At 43.6% G+C, this 21,003-nt stretch overlaps 1 protein-coding gene across 1 annotated transcript in view; it reads left to right on the top strand.

The window, feature by feature from the left end:
* SLC9A9 (solute carrier family 9 member A9) overlaps positions 1–21,003 on the top strand; it is a 560,068-nt gene that overhangs the window by 139,880 nt on the left and 399,185 nt on the right. Inside the window, exon 5 of the mRNA XM_056114177.1 lies at positions 12,957–13,072. Coding sequence (XP_055970152.1) covers positions 12,957–13,072 — 116 coding nt within the window. The remainder of the gene's footprint in view (positions 1–12,956; positions 13,073–21,003) is intronic.

Genomic DNA, 21,003 nt, shown 5'->3' with positions numbered 1-21,003 from the left:
ATTCTTGCTCATCCTCTAATCCTGGTTCTTAAACAAGATTATGAAGTCACTTCTCTTAAACACTTAAGATTTTTATTAACTAAGTGTTCCCCCTACTTTTTGCTGTTGTCCATGCCCAGGTTTCACACACCTGGTTGCGGTCGGCCTGGATTTTGGTCCCTAAGGAATCATACTCAGTGTAATGGGGTGGTGCCAGGGACCCAAGTCGAGGCCTTGTGCATGGAAGGCCGGTGCTTGGTGGCTGAGCCATGTCCCAGGGCCTCACTTTTATCCAAAAAGCACCTATTCCTCTATGTGTCTTCAAAGATAAAATCACACTTGACAAAGAATAACCTGTACTTTGCTCTCTAAGGGCATGGAATTGTGAAGAAATCAAAACTTTTACCTGTTGGCCCAGTTATTTGGCCACTGTCAGAGGATGGTTCTGTCTTACCACTGCTCCGATTCAGTCCACATCTCGGGGCAGACACAGAGCAAACTTCATTTCCAGCAGCACCTGGTGATATGTGTGGATTAGTCACAGGAAGCTGAGGCAGAGGAGAAGCAAAGGCCCTACCAGTGTCAGATGAGTGCAGACCTTCAGGGCTGTTCTCCAGACAGCTCTGGTCCCTTCAGGATCTAGAGTCTATTCCATTAGCAGCATGTCAGGGACCCCAAATCACACAAAGTAGCCATCCAATTCACCAATTTTCCCAGAAATACATACTGAGGGCCCATGGAATGGAAGAAGAGGGCTCTCAAAGCTGGAAACTATAAGGCAATACATCTACCACTAACTGTTTATTGTTTTCCTACTCTCCAAAGCATGTGGGTAATTTCTTCTTAATTTGATTAGTGGGTAAACTCTGCCATTGGAAGAGAAGCCCATGAGAACAGTGCTTCTGCTCTAGAAAGATTTGAAATGATACAAAAGACATTTACTCTGCCTCGACAAAGGAATTTCAGGTAAAAAGATTTATGATGTGTCACAGGGGCCATCCGGAGCTCCCTACTTCTGGATCAGAAAGTTTTGCAAAGTACATCAACATGGTTGAAAAGGAAGTCTCAGGACAAAGAATTAATGCTGGATTTTCATCATCCATATGATAAATGGCTCATTCTATTTTGTCCCCAATAATGAGAATAGATTTTAAAGTCATCAATCAAACATAAACAGTGTATCATCTTAATTTGCACTCAATATGTCTCAAGTATATACATTGTGTGTGAGCCTGCTGCTTGCTGGGAAAGAAAGCTGACTGGGAAAAATGAGAGTTGCGTTACCTTTTTTTAATTTTCATTCAATTGCGGCCAACAGTTGGATTTAGGGTTCCAAATGGTGCAGCTGAAGAACATGAATACTCTTTAGGGACTAGCATAGGGACAATGTCACATTTTCTAGGAGTGAGAGATGAGACCAGTTAAATTCAGATTGCAAATTTCATTCCTTTTGATGAAATCCTAAAACAGAGTCTCCAAAAGCTGCTAGTCCCTGAAGCCTCAGGAGAAGCCTCAGGAGAAAACTATAGTTTCTTTCTGACTCCTGCAGTGGGGCTGTGTGACTTTGACAGGATATGAACTCAGTGGGCGTGAAAGCTAGTACAGAAGTGAAGGCACTTGCCTTTTACACGGCTGATTCCAGTTGGATCCCAGCATCACTTGAGGCCCCTCAAGCACAGCTATAAATGACGCCTGTGCACAGAGCCAGGAGTGAGCCCTGAGCACCACTGGGCATAGCTGCGGAGTCTTTAGCTCCCCCGGGTCTAAACAATTGGTTGCATGTGTTGTTCTGTTTTGTGATGAGCAGAGTGGAGCAAAGACAGGAGGTAGTGGGTGGGGCTTCAGGAGCCTAGACTGTGCCTGTGAAGGAGGAGGAAATGTCACCTGACATCAGCCACTTCAGTGGGGGGTGTGTTGGGAGGGGCGGGGGTGATGCATGAGGGAACAATTGTGTGTGTGTGTGTGTGTTTGGTTTGGGTTACATGATTTATGGAGCCAGGGACAGATTCCAGGGTCTCTACTGCTGAGCTTCAATTGCCACCCTGTTATGCAGGCATTTTTTGGAAAGTGAAATGTAAAAATTAGGGGGCAAGACTTGGCCATCCAGGGCTGGGAGATTCCCTCTTACTGCTTCCTCCTGGATGAAGTCCATACTGTGAAATCTTTTGCACAAACTTTCTTCTCATTAAGATTTGATGCAGGGCTGGAACAGTAGTACAGTGGGTGGGGCATTTGCCTTGCACACAGCTGACCCAGGTTCAATTCCCAGCATCCCATATGGTCCCCCGAGCACCACCAGGAGTAATTCCTGAGTGATGAGCCAGGAATAAACCCTGTGCATCGCTGGGTATGACCCAAAAGAAAAAAAAATGATTTGATGCACATGGGCGTACGTGTGTGTGTGTATAACAGATACATATGCATGCATGCATGCGCGCGCGCACACACACACGCTATGGATTGCCAACCATCTTTGTTGAAATAACAGCACCCAAAACAAGGAAATCTGTAGTTTTATTGAACTTGTCAAATATCTCTTTAACAAACATAATTTCTGGTAGGATTTTACCCATTTCTTCAAGAATTAGAGCTTGGGACTTCTCTTTACTACTACTGGAATCTCTGTAGGTCAGGACAAGCACCACCCAGCAGTGGGGTGAAACAAAGCAATTTCCCCCCGCCCTCCCCCCCTTTTCTCCAGCTCTGCCCTGAGCAGCAGGGCTGTGCGGAGCTGCAGAAAAAGGCATAAGGGGGTGCAGAAATGTACGTTTGAAGGGAGCAACCTTCCTTCACTCCCTTTTCTCCACCTTTTTCGCATTTCCTACTACAATGGAGAGGAGAGAGGACCGGGCCTGGCTCACCACTCTTCTGTCACTGCTCCTCTTCCGGCTCCAGCAGGATGTTGGCATCCCCGGGCAGTACATATGAGGTGTGTGCCATCCTGGGAGGCTCTGCGTGCCCTTCGAGCTGCTGTCTGTGCTGCCGCCTGAAGGACTTGCCCAGCAGCCAGAAGTGCGTGGAGGGCGAGTGGCCTCACCTAGTCAGTCTCCTTCAGTGTTTCCTACTTGAACTGGGACCCAGCACAGGGCTGGAGGGGAGGGCATTTGCCTTGCACGCGAATGACCCGGGTTCAATTCCCAGTGTCCCATAGGATCCCCTGAGCATCGCAGGAGTGATTCCTGAGTGCAGAGGCAGGAGTAACACCTGAGCATCACCAGGTGTGACCCAAAAAACAAAAAAAAAGTAAAAAAGAATGGGACCCCGCATCCCATAATGTGGCACTGCCCTGAACTGCCCCATGAGGGTGCATTGTTATGCAAATGGATCCAGTCCAGAGAGTAGGGGAGAAAAGTGATTTAAAACAATTGTCCTAGTCCCACGGGCTATAGCGATAGCACAGTGGTAGGGCGTTTGCCTTGCATGCAGCTGGTGTGGCTGATCCTGGTTCTATTCCTCCACCCCTCTCAGAGAGCCCCACAAGCTACCAAGAGTATCTTGCCTGCACGGCAAAGTCTGGCAAGCTCCCCATGACGTATTCGATATGCCAAGCACAGTAACAACAAATTTCACAATTGTAGACGTTACTGGGCCCGCTCAAGCAAATTGATGAGCAACGGGAGGACAATGCAGTGCTAATATTCACAGTGCAGTGCAGTCTTAGTCCCTGAAGGCACCATGGAACAATGGAGGAATTAATAACCATTCCAGGGGCTAGGATGAGATAGGGCCATGGCGCACCTCCTAGGCATGTGCCCAGCCCTGGTTCAGTGCCTGGAAGCGCCAATTCCCTGAGCATCACTGGATGCAGCCCTGGAGGCCCTCAGTAGCCCCGAGGGTCTAACCTGGCACCGCTGATCACTAGTACTATTGGGGCCCTAGCATTTAACCAACAGTCTAGAGGGCCAAGCCACCTGAGCACCCCGTCCCCGCAAATCAATTCCAATTCCTGGGATACAGGCAGTAGAGACTGCAATGGCCTTGGTGTAGGTGTAGCTGAGCCAAGCTTCCATTGTGGATCTATTACACACGCAGCTTTATTCACAAGACACCAAGTTAGACTCGTCCTGCAGTAGTCGCGGCAGAATCCACCCCACTTCCTCCACACTCCCGTTCCCATCCCAGGTGTCACCACACCTTTGTTCGAGTGATCCATGTTCCCCTAGGCCTCACTCTGATCACAGCTCTGCCTCATCTCATCTGCCCTTGGTGGGGATATAAACACCCTCTCCCACTTCCTGGGCCATGGCTCAGCCTTCCTCTACCCCAGCACACTGCTCTTGGCAATCTTAACACTGTTCCTTCCTTCATGGCCTAGCTGAACATGCCCAGACCTCATTCCCTCTGCTACTCTGTGAGCTGCTGGCGGCCCAGCCTGGTTATCCCTTAGGACCTTGCAAGACTGGATAACATGGGCATGAGCGAAGATGCACATGAGGAGTGCAGAGACAGAGACAGAGACAGAGACAGACAGAGAGTGGAGATGTGCTGACTCTGCAGATGAATCAGGTCAAATGGGCCCCCAAAGAACACACAGGATCAGTTTGGAATAAAGGGGACTCCCTGCAGGGCAGGCAGGCAGCACAGAGTGGGGACCCAGGTTGGAAGGGGGGAGTCGGGACAAAAGTGAGTGTGTCTGGTGAGCACCAAGCATGAGGGAGTAGGTAGGGTCCCCGGGGGTGGGGGGTGAGGAGCTGAGGTTACCCAAGTGTTTTAGGAACCAAACATCCAGATGCTGTGGACTCGGCATCTAGGGGGTGGCCAGCTAGAGCCCCCCCTGCCTGGTGAAGACAAGCGACCCGAGGCCCAGAGCAGTCCTGCCCTGGGTGAGCGTGTCGTCCTACTCCTTCCCCCTGCCAGGTCATTCCTGGCAATCCAGGCCATAGGAGAATTCCGCTCCTCTTTCCTCTGAGAGAGCCTTGGAGTGCTTTGCTGAGGGAGGCTGTGGGGGGAGAGGGGGTGGTGGGGCTGCAGGCAGCTCTAGGGGCGGCTGCAGAGCAGAAACTGGTGCCAAAGGTGCAGAGGTGAGTGATGGCTCCAGGGCAGACCCGGGAAGGCAAGTGGGCAGTGGAGTGTGTGGGAAACGCATTTACTTAACATCGTTCCCAAAATCCCCAGGGCCCCAGGGCCCCGGTTGTGATGGAGAACTGTGTATTTCATCACATTCTCCTCTCCTCATTCCAGTTTTTTTAAAAAATGGTGGACCCCACTGCTAAGACCTCCGGGAAGCCAGAAGAGAACTGGATTAATGGGAAAATCCTGGAGTGCTCGCTCTACTCTCTCATAATCCACTTCTCTGGACCATCCTGACCCTGAAGAGCCACCAAAGGACATTCTAGCAGAAGATAAGCCAATACAAAGAGAGTTTACTTTTTCTGGTGTTTAGTAGTAAAAAGTAGAAATAATGTTCTTTATCCCTAGTTGTGTTTCCTTGTTTATAAAGTGAGAATCACGATGGCTGCCCAGCAGTGGTGTATGTGTCCGTGTGTGATTTTAAAAATACAGAGAATGCCCCAGCATGGGCCCTGGCACACAGTTGAAGCTCAACAAATGTTAGAATGTCCACTGCCTCCCTTCTCCCCTAGATAATTTTATTCCTACCATATAATATTCTTTTTTATCATTATTACTGAATCACCGTGAGATATGGTTATAAGCATTCATGTTTTAGTTTCAATCATGCAATGATCAAACACTCATCCCTTCACTAGTGCACATTCTCCACCACCAATGTCCCCAGTATAGCCCACCCCCTTTCCAACCCTCCCCCTGCCTCCATGGCAGACAATTTCCCCCATACCTTCTCTCTACTTTTGGACATTATGGTTTGCAATACTGGAAATTGAGCTTCCATATGACCACATGATAATCTTAAAGGCTCAGTAACAGAGCCCCTTACTCCAAACAAATAGGTTCTTGGAGAAGAAGCAAGGGTCCAATTTGGGTATTTGGATCCTGAAAGAGCAGAGGACCGGGATTGTCAACCAGGATTGAGAGCAGAGAATGTAGTGGATTGTAGCTGACACAGCAATGTGGCTGCCTCCAATTGTTTTTTTTTATTTTGTTTTGTTTTGTTTTGTTTTGTTTTGGGGTCACACTCAGCTTTGCTGAGGGATTACTTCTCTGTGCTCAGGGATCACTTCAGGCAGTGCTCAGGGGCCCATGGGTGGTATCTGGGATCAAATCCCAGTTGACCAAACAAACACCCTACCCGCTGTACTATCACTCTGTCCCCTGCCTACTACATTTTTGAAATCAAGTGCTCTGGCTCAGAATTTCTCCACCTCAACACACATGCTCACATGTGTGCTCATGTCAAGGACAAAGAGATCGTAGTCTGCATGGCTCCTTTTGTAATAGATATGGAAGCTATACCCAAATGAGGATATATGCCTGATCCAGGATGAACCTGATTTGGAAACTAGACAGGACCTTTGGGAGAGGAAGAATTGTACTCATTGATAATTTATTGCATGAATGAGCTGAAGATCAAGTTAATAAATATATGAGTGAATGAGTGAATGAATGAATGCCTGAATTTTACTAGACTTCCTCATGCCTTATGAGCTCTGCATCTAGAAATCGAATTTGCTTGTAGAAACAGGGTATGCATGAAGGTTTCCAGGAGGGTAGGAATAAAAACAGGGAGTAGTTTGAGGAAAGGTAGGCAACGGATATTGCAAGGAAACAACAACAACAAAATATCTTTGACTCCATACTGGGGTCTGCAGAGGCTGGATGGATAATCAAGTCAGCATCAGGAGGGTTGATAAGTAAAGAGAAATTATAGTAACACACGTATAGAGAGACCCAGAAAACCAACTCATCACTATCTTCCAGGCATAGCTTCAAAATCCTTAAGCAAAGTTCGTCAGGGAAAGAGAAAGGTCAGTCACAGGATTCCAGAGACAGCAAAAGTTTGCCAATGCCTATTCCTTTGGGCTTGCACTTAGAAGAGAGATTCAGAGTCCGAAAAAAGGACTTCTCAGTGAATTGTGGGAGATACTGACAGAGAGAGCCCCATCTTTGAACACTCAAACCCCCTTCTCAAAGATGACTCCATCAGACTTAAGAGCTCTCCCCATTAAATCATCCTTTTGCCAAGGACACATTTTTGGGGTGGCATATTTTTGTTCCCCTACAGAGCAGGCTTATAGAAGATTCTGTTTCAGGGAGGTGCTGCTCTGCCTGGTATATATACCACTGTAAATAAAACTGTAATCCCTATCTGAAAGTTGCTGAGACAAGAAATTTTAGAAGTTCTCACCTTATGCACACAAATGGTAATGGTGAGATGCTGGATGTGTTAGCTTGATCATGGTGATTATTTTATAACACATTGTGTAGCACTGTAGCACTGTCCTCCCATTGTTCATCAATTTGCTCGAGCGGGCACCAGTAACATCTCACAACAAATTGTGAGATTTGTTGTTACTGTTTTTGGCATATCGAATACGTCACGGGTAGCTTGCCAGGCTTTGCCGTGCAGGTGAGATACTCTCAGTAGCTTGCTGGGCTCTCCAAGAGGGGCGGAGGAATCGAACTCGGGTCGGCCACGTTGGCTGAGTGCAAGGCAAACACCCTGCCCACTGTGCTATCGCTCCAGCCCTTACAATACATACATATACCAAAACATTCCATCATAAGCCTTAAACATGCACTCTGTTACGTGTCAATTATACCTTGCTCTATAATACACAGTATGTCTCTAAGCAAGAAAAGAAGACTTTATGAGTTCTGCAGTGGGGTATTAACCTTGATTGCTTTCTTCAGGAGAAAGTGAGCTTGAAACCAGAGGCGGAGATGTTTATTTGAAGGGAGACATCTTCAGTATAGAGCAGAAATCTGGACACAGATGTCCTCTTTCCTGAGGACTTTGCCCCTCAGAGTGGGCACCATATCAAGTGCAATCCCTTGACTTGGCTTTGCGCTTAACAAAACTGCCTTAGAGCTTATTCTTGGCGGGGGATGGGGTGGCGGGGGGGGGGTAGGAAAGTCATTTAAAAAAATCAAACAAGCCTGAGATTAATGTGAATGCTTAAAAAAATCATCAAAGCAATGGAAGCTTCTGGAACCTTTTGTTTGGAAACAGATCACTCTTGACTTTAGGAGTGAGATCCCCAGAACTCTGCTTTTCAAGTGGGGGTTCGTTGAATCCATGTTGCCAGCAAGTCTGCTTTCCCAGACTCTGTTCGCCCTGTCCACCCTGTATCACTGACCCCACCCCCAGGGGCTGCTGCCTCCACAGCATTACATGCAGTGAAATTCCTAGCACCCCCTTCCCCAATCCCCCACTGTAGATTCTCAGCTCTCCTGTCCCCAGAGCCATGCAAATGCTTCCAAGGACCACTCTGAGAGTAAAACTCCCAGTTAGTAGACTTATGACTTATTTTATTAATAACAGCCTATCAATGATGACAGTAGCTACCAGTTGCACTGAAAAATGTCTGCATATAACACGGACAGGCGACTGACTGACGGTCACCACCGATAATGACCACTGTCAGGAGTGACGGTATGATCATATTGAGCTCAAACTGAACATGTATTTTATCTCTTCTATAATTGCTATCATCTCAAGGAAAATTGTAATTATAGTTATTTTTATATCTAGAAGTTGATTTGAAATATGTAAGCCACTTTTAAATCTAACGTTGTGAGTAGGTGTGTGTGTATACACAATCACACACATGCACACATTTCTCCTGATCTCAAGGCCCCTTTTTTTTCTTTTTGTGTCACACCTGGCGATGCTCAGAGGTTTACTCCTGGCTCTGCACTCGGAAATTACTCCTGGCAGTGTTTGGGGCACCATATGTGTTGTAGGGGATTGAACCCAGTTCAGCCACATGCAAGGCAAACATTCTACCTGCTGTACTGTAGCTCCAGCTACTCTGAAGGTACGTTGAGAATGTTCTAGAATTGGCGTTTTAGTGTTTAGGCTTTAGTGTTCAACTGACTGGATTCATATCTAGCTCAGGTCAAGCTAATTTCCATGATCTGAGGCCCTTTCCTAACCTTCTGGGTCTTAGTTCCTCAGTTATAGAAACAGACAATTCAGATGACTGGTTAAAGAAACTTTGGTACATCTACACAATGGAGTACTATGTAGCTGTTAGAAAAGATGAAGTCATGAATTTTACATACAAGTGGTACCACATGGAAAGTATCATGCTAAGCGAAATGAGTCAGAAAGAGAGGGATAGACATAAAAAGATTACATTCATCTGGGGGACATAAAGTAACAAAATAGGAGATTAATACCCAAGAATAGCCGAGATCACTACCAGGAGAATTACTCCATGGCTTAGAGGCCAGCCGGGCATTCTAGGGGAAAGGGCAGCTCAGATAGAGAAGGGAGCACCAAATAAAGGGTGTTTGGAGGATCCTCCCAGGATGGGAGATGCATGTTGAAAGTAGACTATGGACCAAACATGATTGTCACCCATTGCCTCTTTTGCAGACCACAGCACCCAAAAGGAGAGAGAGAACAAAAGGGGATGCCCTGCCACAGAGGCAGGGTGGGATTGGGGGGATGGAAGGTGGGAGGGATACTGGGATTAGTGGTGGTGGAAAATGGGCACGGGTGGAGGGATGGGTATTTGATCATTGTATAATCGAAATCCAAGCACAAAAATTTGTAAGTCTATAACTGTACCTCATGGTGTTTCACTAATAAAAAAAAAAGAAAAAAAGAAACAGACAGTAATAATACTAACTCATGGCTTGGAAGAACTAAGTGATACAGTGGGTGTGTTTTTTTTTGTCACATAGTAGCACTTACTACTGTACCTTATTTTTTTTATCATGTCAATTATTTTTAGAACTAGAAAATGTAAAAAATCATTAACAAGGAGTCACATTTAATTTTACCATAAAACCACTTTGAACATCCTGGACTAAATGTTTCTAGACTATCTTTGTTTTTTCAACATGCCTAAGTATATTTAATTTTGTAGAAACAGGGTATGCATGAAGGTAGAAATAATTCTTTAAACCACATTGTCATTTGCTTTAGTAATTTATTTTCTGTGCCTGATTAGTTTTGTGTGTAGCTCTCATAGTTTCGTGTTGGCCCATCATGTGTGTGTTGTTCAATTTATTTCCTGGGTATTTAGATTGCTTGGCATTTTTTTGTGCTTATAATTAATAGCAGTCTGAAATTAGATGAAAATGCACTTTTTGTATATGTAATTATTTCAGTTTGTTATTTATTCATTCAAAACCATTCGTAGTTGTAGAAGATAATTTAATACCTTTGAAATAAACTTCTGGTACAGCAGATAGGACACTTGCCTTGCACATGTCTGGCCGGAATTCAATTCCCAGCACCCCATATGGTTCCCCAAGTTCACCAGGAATGATCCCTGAGTGCAGAACCAGGAATAAGCCCTGAGCACTGCTGGGTAATGCCCAAAATCAAAACAAAAAAAAAATGTCACGTTCAGAAGGACTCTAATTTCATTTTCATGAATGGTGTAGAAGACTTCTAATCTTAACATAACCTTGCTAAGTTGCCAAATCTGGTAGTATATATAAAATTTGCCCAGATTAATAGCTCTTATGCAATAGGGGGCAAGTCATTTTCACTCTGAGCCTCAGACTCAAAACCACTTAAATAAACTAATGGGCAGAAAAGTCAGAATCCAGTCACAGATGACCCTGTGTGAGTTCATTGCAAATTCTATTGGTTCTGTTGTCTAATTTAAATGAGCAAGTCTGGTTTAAACGAGCAAGGTCTGTGCTGAAGGTGGGCTGACAACAGCAGGGACTGGAAGGTCTCTAGGAAGTGGCCTACCTCTGTATGCTTAGTGTCCATCAGCCCTGCAGGCCCCAAGTCAGAGACTCGTGCCCAGAGACGCTGCCATTTGAATTGGTGATGATTTTTATTTCTCTCTTGCTAAAAAGCATAACCATAATGGCAGGGGCCTTTGCTTTGTCTAGACACATCATAGCCACCAAGCACGGCTTGTCACATGGTTAACTTCATGAATAAGTGTCTATTCAGTGGATAGATAAACTGAATGAAACTATGCTACCCACCTACATCACGAGATGGGCTAGCAGAAGACACCCTTCCTCTAAGTCCTCCCCCCAACCCACCAGCCCCCAGGACCAGTATGGATGAGCTGCCTCTAGAGCTTGCTGCTTCTCAGGATCATTGCATATCTAGGACACAATTCGTCCAGTCTCCCTGCTAGAATCCATGCTCTTCAGAGCACAATTGAATTTCTGCTCCAGTCCATTATGGAATTCAGCTAAGAGAGGAATGTTACTTCTAAGTTTCTAGGGACCCTCCCTTGCTAGCCTTTTGGATCAAAAGAATATCCATCTTATGGGGAGGGTTACAAATATATTTGATATACATAATGTAAAATATAGCATCTAGGCAATAGTATTTAAAAGTCATATTCTACAATAAAACCCCTTAGTTCAAACCTGAATTTCACAATTTACGAGTTTGAGCTAGTTACTTAATTACTTAATTACACCCTGTTTGATTTTCTCTTCTTTAAAAAGCAAATAAAATCCCTACCTTATGGGGTCAATATGTTGATTAAGTGAGTTAAGACATGCAAGCATGTAAAAATAATGAGTTAAAACATGCAAACACATTGAAATAATAAGTAAATGTTACCTGTTTTAATATTATTATGAGACTTAATAATAATGTCGTTGAGAATTTACTATGTTCCTGAAATTGAATGTGTATTATCTCAGTGACTCCTTAGAATTGTGCAACCGACAATTATTGCTTATCTCTACCTCATGAATAAGGATATTAAGACTCAGGAGTTTAGTCATGCTCTGAAATCATATAGCTATTGTGTGGTAGAAACAGACTTTAAAAGCAGATATGTCTGAAATATTATCATGGAGAAAATTTTCATAACGTAATTGGAAGCATCTGCATTCTTATTGACATTATACTTTCTAGTCTCTGTTTTTTAGCCCTTTTCAGGCAGGCTCACAACCTTTGAATATTTCTCAAGAAACACATTTTATCTTTATCTGCTATTTAATTACTTTCATGGTGCTGGGAATGGAACCCAGGGCTTCATTCATGCCAGCAAGTGCTCTACCGCTGAGTTATATCCCCAGCCCTCAGAAGCCAGCTGTGACTGCATGTGAATGCTAAAGCATCCCTCCCGTTGGCCTGTGGGTTAGTGTTTCTTAGGACTCATCCTGTCACTGAGAGTGATTTTATGCTCATCCAGATCACCATTTTCTCTTGTTTCTTTCACTGGGATTTTAGACAAAAATAACCATCAATGAAGTCATTTAAAACAATTTAAAAGCGATGAGCTGCCAAATCATGACCCAAATGGCCAATTTGTGTCCCACGTTGTGGGGTTGGTAAACCCACAAACCTTTTAGAATGATGTGAAAAATACCTTTTCTTGTGCAATCAGTATTAACCAGTTCAGATTTCATTTTCGACGGTGTTGGAAGTTACCTTCTCCTAACAGCAGTTCTCTACCCAGAATCCAAATGTCTAGAACCCAAGGGCAGTTGAAAAGCTGTTCAGCAACTGGGGGCGACTGCATGCTTGGGAAGAGACCAACACCTCTTCCCTTTGCAGTGGCAGTGAAATTAGAACATTTCAGACAGTCCCCAGTAGAAGACACAGTAAGAACTGCAAAACCCTCCATTTACAAATGCCAATCCGGCACAGTGTCCGTGGGCAGCGTTCGCACCGCCATATTTGACAGATTGTTTTTTATGTCCCGGAGATTTATTTTGTTTTCATTGACGTATGTGATAAAACGTTCTGTTACCTTTGGCCAGGTGGAGCTGTGGGTCAGGGAAATCTGTCTTTCACGGGCAGGAGAGCCCTACAGTGTGGTGTGCTGATGCCCAGGGCCGGGAGGTGGCAGAGTGGGGTCCAGATGGATAGTCACAGTGTACCTTAGAATGCTGGTGACAACAGCAGGGGTTTCAACTGTAGGTCTAAAGGTCATCTTTTGTCTCCTCAACAGGTTAATTATGTATGGCTTTGTGAAGGCTATGGTCTCTGCTGGCCAGTTGAAAAATGGAGACTTTCATTTCACTGACTGTTTATTTTTTGGCTCACTGATGTCTGCTACAGATCCAGGTAATTGCTCAAATAATATGTTTTCCTCCTCTTAAGAATCCCACATTTAAATGGAATGCTTCTCTAAAGACCTTCCCTGGAGTTTACATCAAATGATTCTTTATTCCTTTCCCTTTGCAATTGACGTTTCTATCAGTCATTACAAGAGAGAAAAAAAGAAAAAGAAAAATTCTAGGTGCATTTGTAATAGCGCTCAAGAAATAGATGCGGAAGCAATTTCAGTAGTGAGAAAGACTCTTTAAGAGTGATTATAGTTTACTTCTCTGGAATATGTAGCCGCTGTGAATGAGAGCCCCTAATTCTTTCCCCCATTCAGTTTACCTCACTTTTCTCAAAAGTGATCTATTGCGTTTGATGAAGAAATATTTTTAAAAAAATCCTTTGTTATGGAACTTCCTAAACATATTGAAAGTCGAAAAAGACCTAAAAATTTTGTTATATGCCTTTACATCAATGTACAAATGTGGCCAAAGGTTTGGATTTTATCCTTGATACCATTACTGTTGTGGGGCCAAGGGGTGACAGATCTTGTTGAGTGGCCAAGGATCTCACAAGGCAGTGCCAGGGGTCACACTCTACCTCAGCCTCAGAGACGCCTGCAGGCACAGGAAGCGTATTGCCACCTACCTCATCCTTGAGCCTCTGGATCAATATCCCCCCGCCCCCCAACCACTCTGTCCTCCATATCCCTTTGATGGAATTATGTTAAGGCAAATTCCAAAAGTCTTAGAATTCTATTTGAAAACATTTTGAATTCTGAACATGGTCATCATGAAATTAAAGACTATCATAACAAGTGTTAAAAAATGTTACTGTTTTTATAACAATGCCTTATTGTTAAAGCAGTGTGTTCAAAATGGTGTTGGCATTTATTGGTCTTGGCCTATGGCTACCTCCCCTCACTGCCACGGATGTGCCCAAGACTCCCCCTCCCCCCATCCAATATTCATTTTTAAACACCAGCCAGAACCTGGTCTGTTTTTCTTTTTCTTTTGGGGCCACATCCTCTGATGCTCAAAGATTACTTCTGGCTCTGCACTCACGAATTACTCCTGGCAGTGCTCGGGGGAGCATATGGGATGCAGGGGATCAAACCCGGGTTGACTGCATGTGAGGCAAGCACCCTACCTGCTGTACAACTGCTCTGGCTCCTAGTCTGTTTTATTATTCTAAGTCCTCCTACTTCCTTGATTGTTTCAGTAGCGTTGTATGTCTTGATCCACCCTGGTGAATCACCACGTCCTGTGGAAGACCAGAGTGGTCTTGATGAATGGACACTGTTCTGTGAAACTGTTCATGTCCCACAGCACAATTCAGTCCAGCTGATCATCCTGGATGCCTCCCAAATGACAGGGACCAGTCTCCATTTTCTTAGCATGGATCTGGAACCAGCAGCATTAGTGGGGCAGTGTGGCTTGACATAAAAACAGTATCTCAGGCTCAGCCTTAGAACCACTGAATCAGCTTCTAGAATTTAGTAATATCCTAAGTGATTCCCGCACACATTCAAGTTTGAGAAGCTCTGAATTTTAGAGTTCCCCTGCTTGCCTAATGGTTTTAAGTACCCACTGACCATTACTGCTTAGTCCAATATTTATTACAGGTCACAAATTAGTGCTGTGCTCATTTTAATCTACCTACTGCTTATCATGAACTGGTATTTCTCCATGAAAAAGCAACGTTCCAGATCAACTATTTGGATAGTCTGTGATATAACTTTTTATTTTAAAGCAAAATAAGCCATTGGTTCTTTTCCTTTATTTGCTAATTCCCAAAACAATGACTTGTTTCCATGCAATACTCCACAGCTACCCATAGAGTTGCTTAATATTTATAGAGTATTAGAGAGAGTGTGAGGACAGAGGTTTAAGTTCTTGCCCTGCATGCAACTAACCCTTGTTCCCCCAATTCAATCTCCAGTACCACCTACAGTTCTTCAAGTATGACCGGAAGTGACCTCACTGAATACATAGTTGGGAATAGCTTCAGAGCACTGCCAAGAGTCACCCAAATTCATATTACAGAATCTGGGATGTGGGCTCACAGTTAGCTGCATGCTTCATAAAGTTGAATGCTGTCACTGCATAATAATAATAATAATGATAATAATAAGTTAAAAGTATATTTAAACAAATTAAAATATAGTGCAGATGCTTCATTGCACTGTTAATTGCTAACATTAATCTTTTCAGTGATCAAATGATTCCATCTTTGATCAAGTTTCTCTTGCATCATTTTGTCTTGAATTGATGGTTTGGGGTAGGACAAGGTACAAGTCCCAACATTCTTATGTTTGTTTCCTACACAGACTTGGTTTTTTCCAAAGCAGTCTTGGTTCTTTCTAAGAGGAAAATTTATTTTGAGAATAATCTGGACATGAGAGATTTTCATTTCTCCTGGATTAGTTATATTCTAGATAGCACTGTTTGTTCTAAGGAAAATTAATATAAAAATTCTTATTAATATTTTCAACTAAAATTTAGAATTATAAAATTTTACTTAAGTATCCTACATTTTATTTACATTAAATTTTTCCAATTTTCTTCTTCGTATTAGACTTTTGTACAATATCTTATTTAAGATACCTTTCCAAAATTACACCCACTATCACTAAAAATGAGTGTTGAAAACTTGCAAGATTTTATTGTGACTCTTCTTAACATTTGGTTATCTTTTGCTAGACTTAAGCAGTTTAAATTACTCTTGTTTTGAAAGCTCTTGAAATAATTCTGGGTGGTTATGCCACAAATCAATATGCGCTCATAGTGCTCATTTGCTTGATTTTGCTTTTGATTTTTGTTATAAAACTAGATTTTCTATGCACACAATTCCCAATGAAAACCATAGGACAGAATAAGAGATACCTAGTTTCTATCCCTACTGTGTGTCCCTTAATTTTCCAGTCATTTTGGCTGGTTTTCAGCTGGCCTTCTGTATTTAGACCTGAGCATTCATCGGTGGGTAAATGTGCTCTTCTGTGCTATTACTCTTGGTTTTCTTCTTATTCTTCTTTAATTAATATGAGTTTGGAGTTGACTTCCTAACACTGAGTGGAGTTCTGTCTTGTTCTCTTTCATAACTGCCAAGTACTCTATGATTTACTCAACCCCGTCTTTTGATAAACATTTGAGTTCCTTCCTTGTCTTCTACAATTCTGAATGATGTTGCAGACCATGACTTCGAAGTTAGCAGCCTTTCACATTCTGCCAATGTCTCTTTGGGTAGATATCTAGAAAGATGTTAAAAGGCAAATATATTTGTGATTTTCGTGATGGCAAGTGTGTATCGTTTTACATTCCCACTAGCAATGTAGACAGTCTCTGTTCTTCACAGCTTTGCCATGCAAAATTCTGTGTCACTCTGTGAACTTTGCTTATGGGGTAGGTGAGGATATTTATCTCTCCCTAGTCCTGAACTTAGCACGTCTACCATGTGTATGGTTGAACAGCAGCTTATATGTTTATGGAACATTTTCTTTTTCTCTTTTCTGAAAAGCAACTGTTTATAAGATGCCCATTTTAGGAGTGTCACAAATCCTTTGCTTTTAAAAAATACCTTACTCTATTATGGATATTAACCCTTTGAAATAAGTGTAGGTGTTTCCCTACACTTATTTATCTGCATTGATTTTGTTTAAATCAATGTTTAAACAAAGGCATGCGGGTCCCAGGGCTGAGATCTCCAGGCTTGCTCGGGTCGGGGCTGAGCATCCTCCACCCAGATCCTCCATATTCCACTAGGCAGGGGTCACACCCACCAACTGGCCCCCTGGCACCATGTAATCCCATCAACAGCCAAGACCCAGAGACTATAAAACCCAGCTCCTGGAAGCGCGCATCTTATTATCTCATTCTTACTTTGGACAACCTGGCAGGCTACCAAATGTAACCTGCCCACACAGCAGAGTCTGGCAAACTCCCCGTGGTGTACCAATATGCCAAATACTAGTAACAATGATGGGTCTCATTCTTCTAACCCTGAAAGAGCCTTGGATATGGCACTTTTTAAAAAATCTCAGGGCTAGGATGAAGGAGATGTTACTGGGGCCTGCTCGAGGCAATCGACAAACAACAGGATGGTCGTGACAGGATGGTCGTGATCATCGTGATTTTGTTTATGGTATTAGGATGGCAGTGGATGCCCACTCCTGATAGAATTCTCCAGGCTCTTTGTCAAAGGTCTCTCCTGGCAAGGATTAGGGGACTTGATTGTGTTTCTGGGGATCAAACCATGATAGCCCACATGTGAAGTGAGTACTTTAACCCACACACTATTCCTTAGACCCCGGGGTTTTTAAAAATAAATGTTGCTATCTGATATGGAGCTGTAGGGTGGATGAAAGGAGCAGAGGGGGCAAAGAGGCTGACAGCCCCTTCGCCAGCATTGTGAAGAGGTTTTGCTTCCCATGGGCACAGCCCTGGGGGAATTCAGAAATCCTTCTGCGGCCTTGGGAAGCATGAGTCTGGGCGAAATATTTTTAACTCATCAGTGATTTCTCCTCAGGGAGGGTTCTCTCCTGCCACAGATGGGCATTTTCTTACTCGTGGTCCGGTTGCATCAGGCACCTTTGCACAAAAATGCATGTTGAAAAACATTGAATTCATTGTTTTCCAGTTCCATTTCTGAGGACTGAGTGTGCTGTGTTCTATTGAGTGATTCAGCCAGCTCCAAGGACAATTATGTTGTGTTCAAGCTTTGCTCCTTCTGCGGCTGGTAATATCCCCGAGGTTATGTTTACACGATACAGGAAAACTGATTGAAATAGGAAAAAAAAATCCAACTCAATAATATGGTTATTTATCTGCATTGTGTCAAGCTACTGAACTGGCTGAAGTTTTTTTAAAAACAAAAAATGAGCTCGACCTTCAAGAGAATCCTGGGAACCAAGTTCCCTTTCCATATCTGACTCAGCCCACCGGTGCAGCAGAGGGAACCCACTCAACCTCCCTTGCCTTGATGGGTTTAGAGAAGTGGAAAATGTCCAGTTTCATCTCTGCCGTCCCCTTCATTTTACAGATGAGGAAACGGACTTTTCATCTGTAAAATACAAGTTTCAAGTGGAGCCTTTTCTAGCGCCCATATTCAGTGGTTCTTATTTCTATGAGATTATCTTTTTATTTTGAAAAAAAAGCTTTTTTTTTCTTTTTTTTCTTTAAAAAAGTCGAGTCATCCCACTCCTCCCCTCCGCCCTCTACCAGGCATTCTAGGGTTCTAACCTCCCCCCAAGACTAGTGGTTCCTCAGCAGAGACCCCCACATTCAGAGGAATACTGTAGCTTCCTTCTCTCCCTGAGACCTAATTGCTATATTAAAACTCTGAACCTACTCTCTGCTAAATTGGTGCAATTTAAGATCTTCAACAACCTTAAAACACCTAGTTAATCTTACTCCACAATTATTCATTTATTGCTTAAATTATTGTGACTTACTAATTTAGGAAAGAGAACCTCTGCTCTCCAGGTCTGCTTTTATTTGGCCTTCTTTAAATTAATCCTTTTATATTTTGCCTTCACTAAATCTTAGCGAGGTCTGATTATCTATTCCGATTTTTATTTTAGAGATACACATTTGCATGTAAATCTAATTCTTCCTGCATCATTCAGAGTCTCTTCAACCAGTTTTCAAGTTTACCTCCAGTTAGGATGATGTGACTCTGATTTATCTGCTTGATTTTATTTCACCCTGGCCTCGCTGGTGATGTCAGGACAGGGCCTCGGCCGAATGCGCGGAGAGAGGCTAGGTAAAGGCAGGGCCAAGGGTGCTGGGAAGCAGGAGAGGAATTCTTCAGAGACAACTCATCTTTAGGGAGGTTTTGACAGCACAGAAGCAGCGCAGGGGAAAAGAGAGAAAAGAGAAAAACAGATGGCGGTAGAGTAGAATGCTTCAGTTAGCATCCCTCTGTTCCCTAGTGACCAAAGCCCCACTAGAGAGCCTCAGGCCCCACATTCCTCTCCTCTCTCTCTCTCTCTCTCTCTCTCTCTCTCTCTCTGCTTTTTTAGGTCACACCTTGCATCGCACAAGGGTTACTCCTGGCTCATGCACTCAGGAATCACTCCTGACGGTGCTTGGGGGACCATATGGGATGTTGGGAATCAAACCCGGGTCGGCTGTGTGCCAGGAAAATGCCCCACCCGCTGTACTATCGCTCCAGCCTGTCTCTTTTATCATGGACTTGGGTCCCCGTTTGGCACATTTGGATGTTCCATATAATGAGTTTTATTGCCTCTTTATATGGTGTGAGTGAAATGAAGGAACTTGGTGGATGAAGATATTTGGAAACTGTGTCTATCTGGATGCTGCCTCTGAAACAGCCTCACTGCAAGATTCAGGACTTTTTACGCATGAAGGCTCCTTTCCCAGCTTCCCATAGTTCTCCTCAGCAGCCTGCCCTGACACCCACACCCACCCCACCTCGTCACAGTGTCCCGATTCCCTATCCCAGCCCAGTATTCCTCTTCAGTGCGAATCGCTATTCATCTGCAATTTCATCTGCAATTTATTGCTTGACTTATTTCTGGGCCGGCTATAAAAGATGACATTTATTTTTGCTATGTGACGGAGAGTTTTCCTTATCTTTTCACGCTTGTATTTCGATTACTGAGAACAGTAGGTTTTCAATGAACACTTGTTAAATGAATGAAGTGCAATACATTTGTGAAAGAAATTGTCAGAACAAAATCGGAGGCCTGATAAAAAGGCATCTAAGCTTATACGGGGGCCAATAATGGTTTCTGACCTCTAAAAAAAGATACATATAATAAAAACAAAAAGAGGTGGCTTTCTTCCTGCTCATCCAAACAGCCAATGTTATTTCCAACTTGTTCACCAGGTGGTCAGTAGCTGAACATTTTACAAAGAGCACCAAGTCCTGGATGGCTGATTTGCATGAATGGTAATGAAATACGGTGGGGTTTTCTAGGTTGGAAAAAATGCCACAAACAGGAGCTTCCTTAAGGAAAAGGGAAAGTGCAGTACTTTCTATCAGGATTGACTTTCTATCTACCTAGAAAATGAAGAAACTCTTCCTGGTATTTCTAGCACTGATATTTCCTCCAGGGTTTCCAGGAAGCCCCTTGTTCCTATAGTCCAGCCAATCCTCACTTGTTAAATTCCTTTCCCTGTTTGGGTCATCTTGTCCCCATTGTGTAAAATCTGAACACTCTGAAGGTTGCGTGTTCGAGGGCTCTCTGGATGGCTCTATCTCACCGCCTGTGTTCGGTGGTCTTGAGCCTCTGTGTGTGACCTGGATCAGGACGGCTGTTGACCAAGGGCAGATGAGGAACAAACGAGAGCTAGGCTGGTTGATTTTAGTTGACATTTATTCCAATCCTCTTCACTCATGTCTCTCCTCTGCCCCTCCTCTGGGCCCCAATATGGAACCCTTTCTCCCTCTCTCTCTGACTCTGGAACTCTGGAGCCCCGAGAGTCCCCTCTGAGCTTACAGTCTTAGTTTATATAGCAATCAGGTAGGGTGATGACAAAAAGTGGGTTAAACATTATCAACAAAGAGAGGTAAAACCACTCCTCCAGGAGATTAACTCAAGGATAAAATCTCACCTAAAAAGATTACTCCAGATTGCTAGGAGATCCACTCAAGGGTGGGATCCCAACAAGAGTGTGTCCTTTCCTCAGCTAGTAATCTACTTGAATAGTTGAAGTAAATCTACTTCTAATATTTCTAGCAATGTCATTCTATATGAGTTCAGTAAGAGATATAAACTTACAGTTTGGTTCTACCTGAGGACATCTCACTATATATTCCGGAGTCCTCAGGCCAGGTGAGTCTTCCTAGCCCCAGCAGGGTCCTAGTCTCGTCGTCACTTACTTTTGGATCATGACAGCATTTGTCCATGATCATGTTCTCAATTTATAGTTGAGTATCATGGCGCTTTGGCCTGGCCCATTTCGATGCCAGGGTAGCTCACAGCTTGC

The sequence above is a fragment of the Sorex fumeus genome, unplaced genomic scaffold, assembly GCF_029834395.1.
Source record: "Sorex fumeus unplaced genomic scaffold, SorFum_2.1 ptg000024l, whole genome shotgun sequence".
In the NCBI taxonomy this organism is placed as follows: Eukaryota; Metazoa; Chordata; class Mammalia; order Eulipotyphla; family Soricidae; genus Sorex; species Sorex fumeus.
The sequence above is the reverse complement of the archived record's forward strand: the minus strand, read 5'-3'. Positions and strand labels throughout refer to the sequence as shown.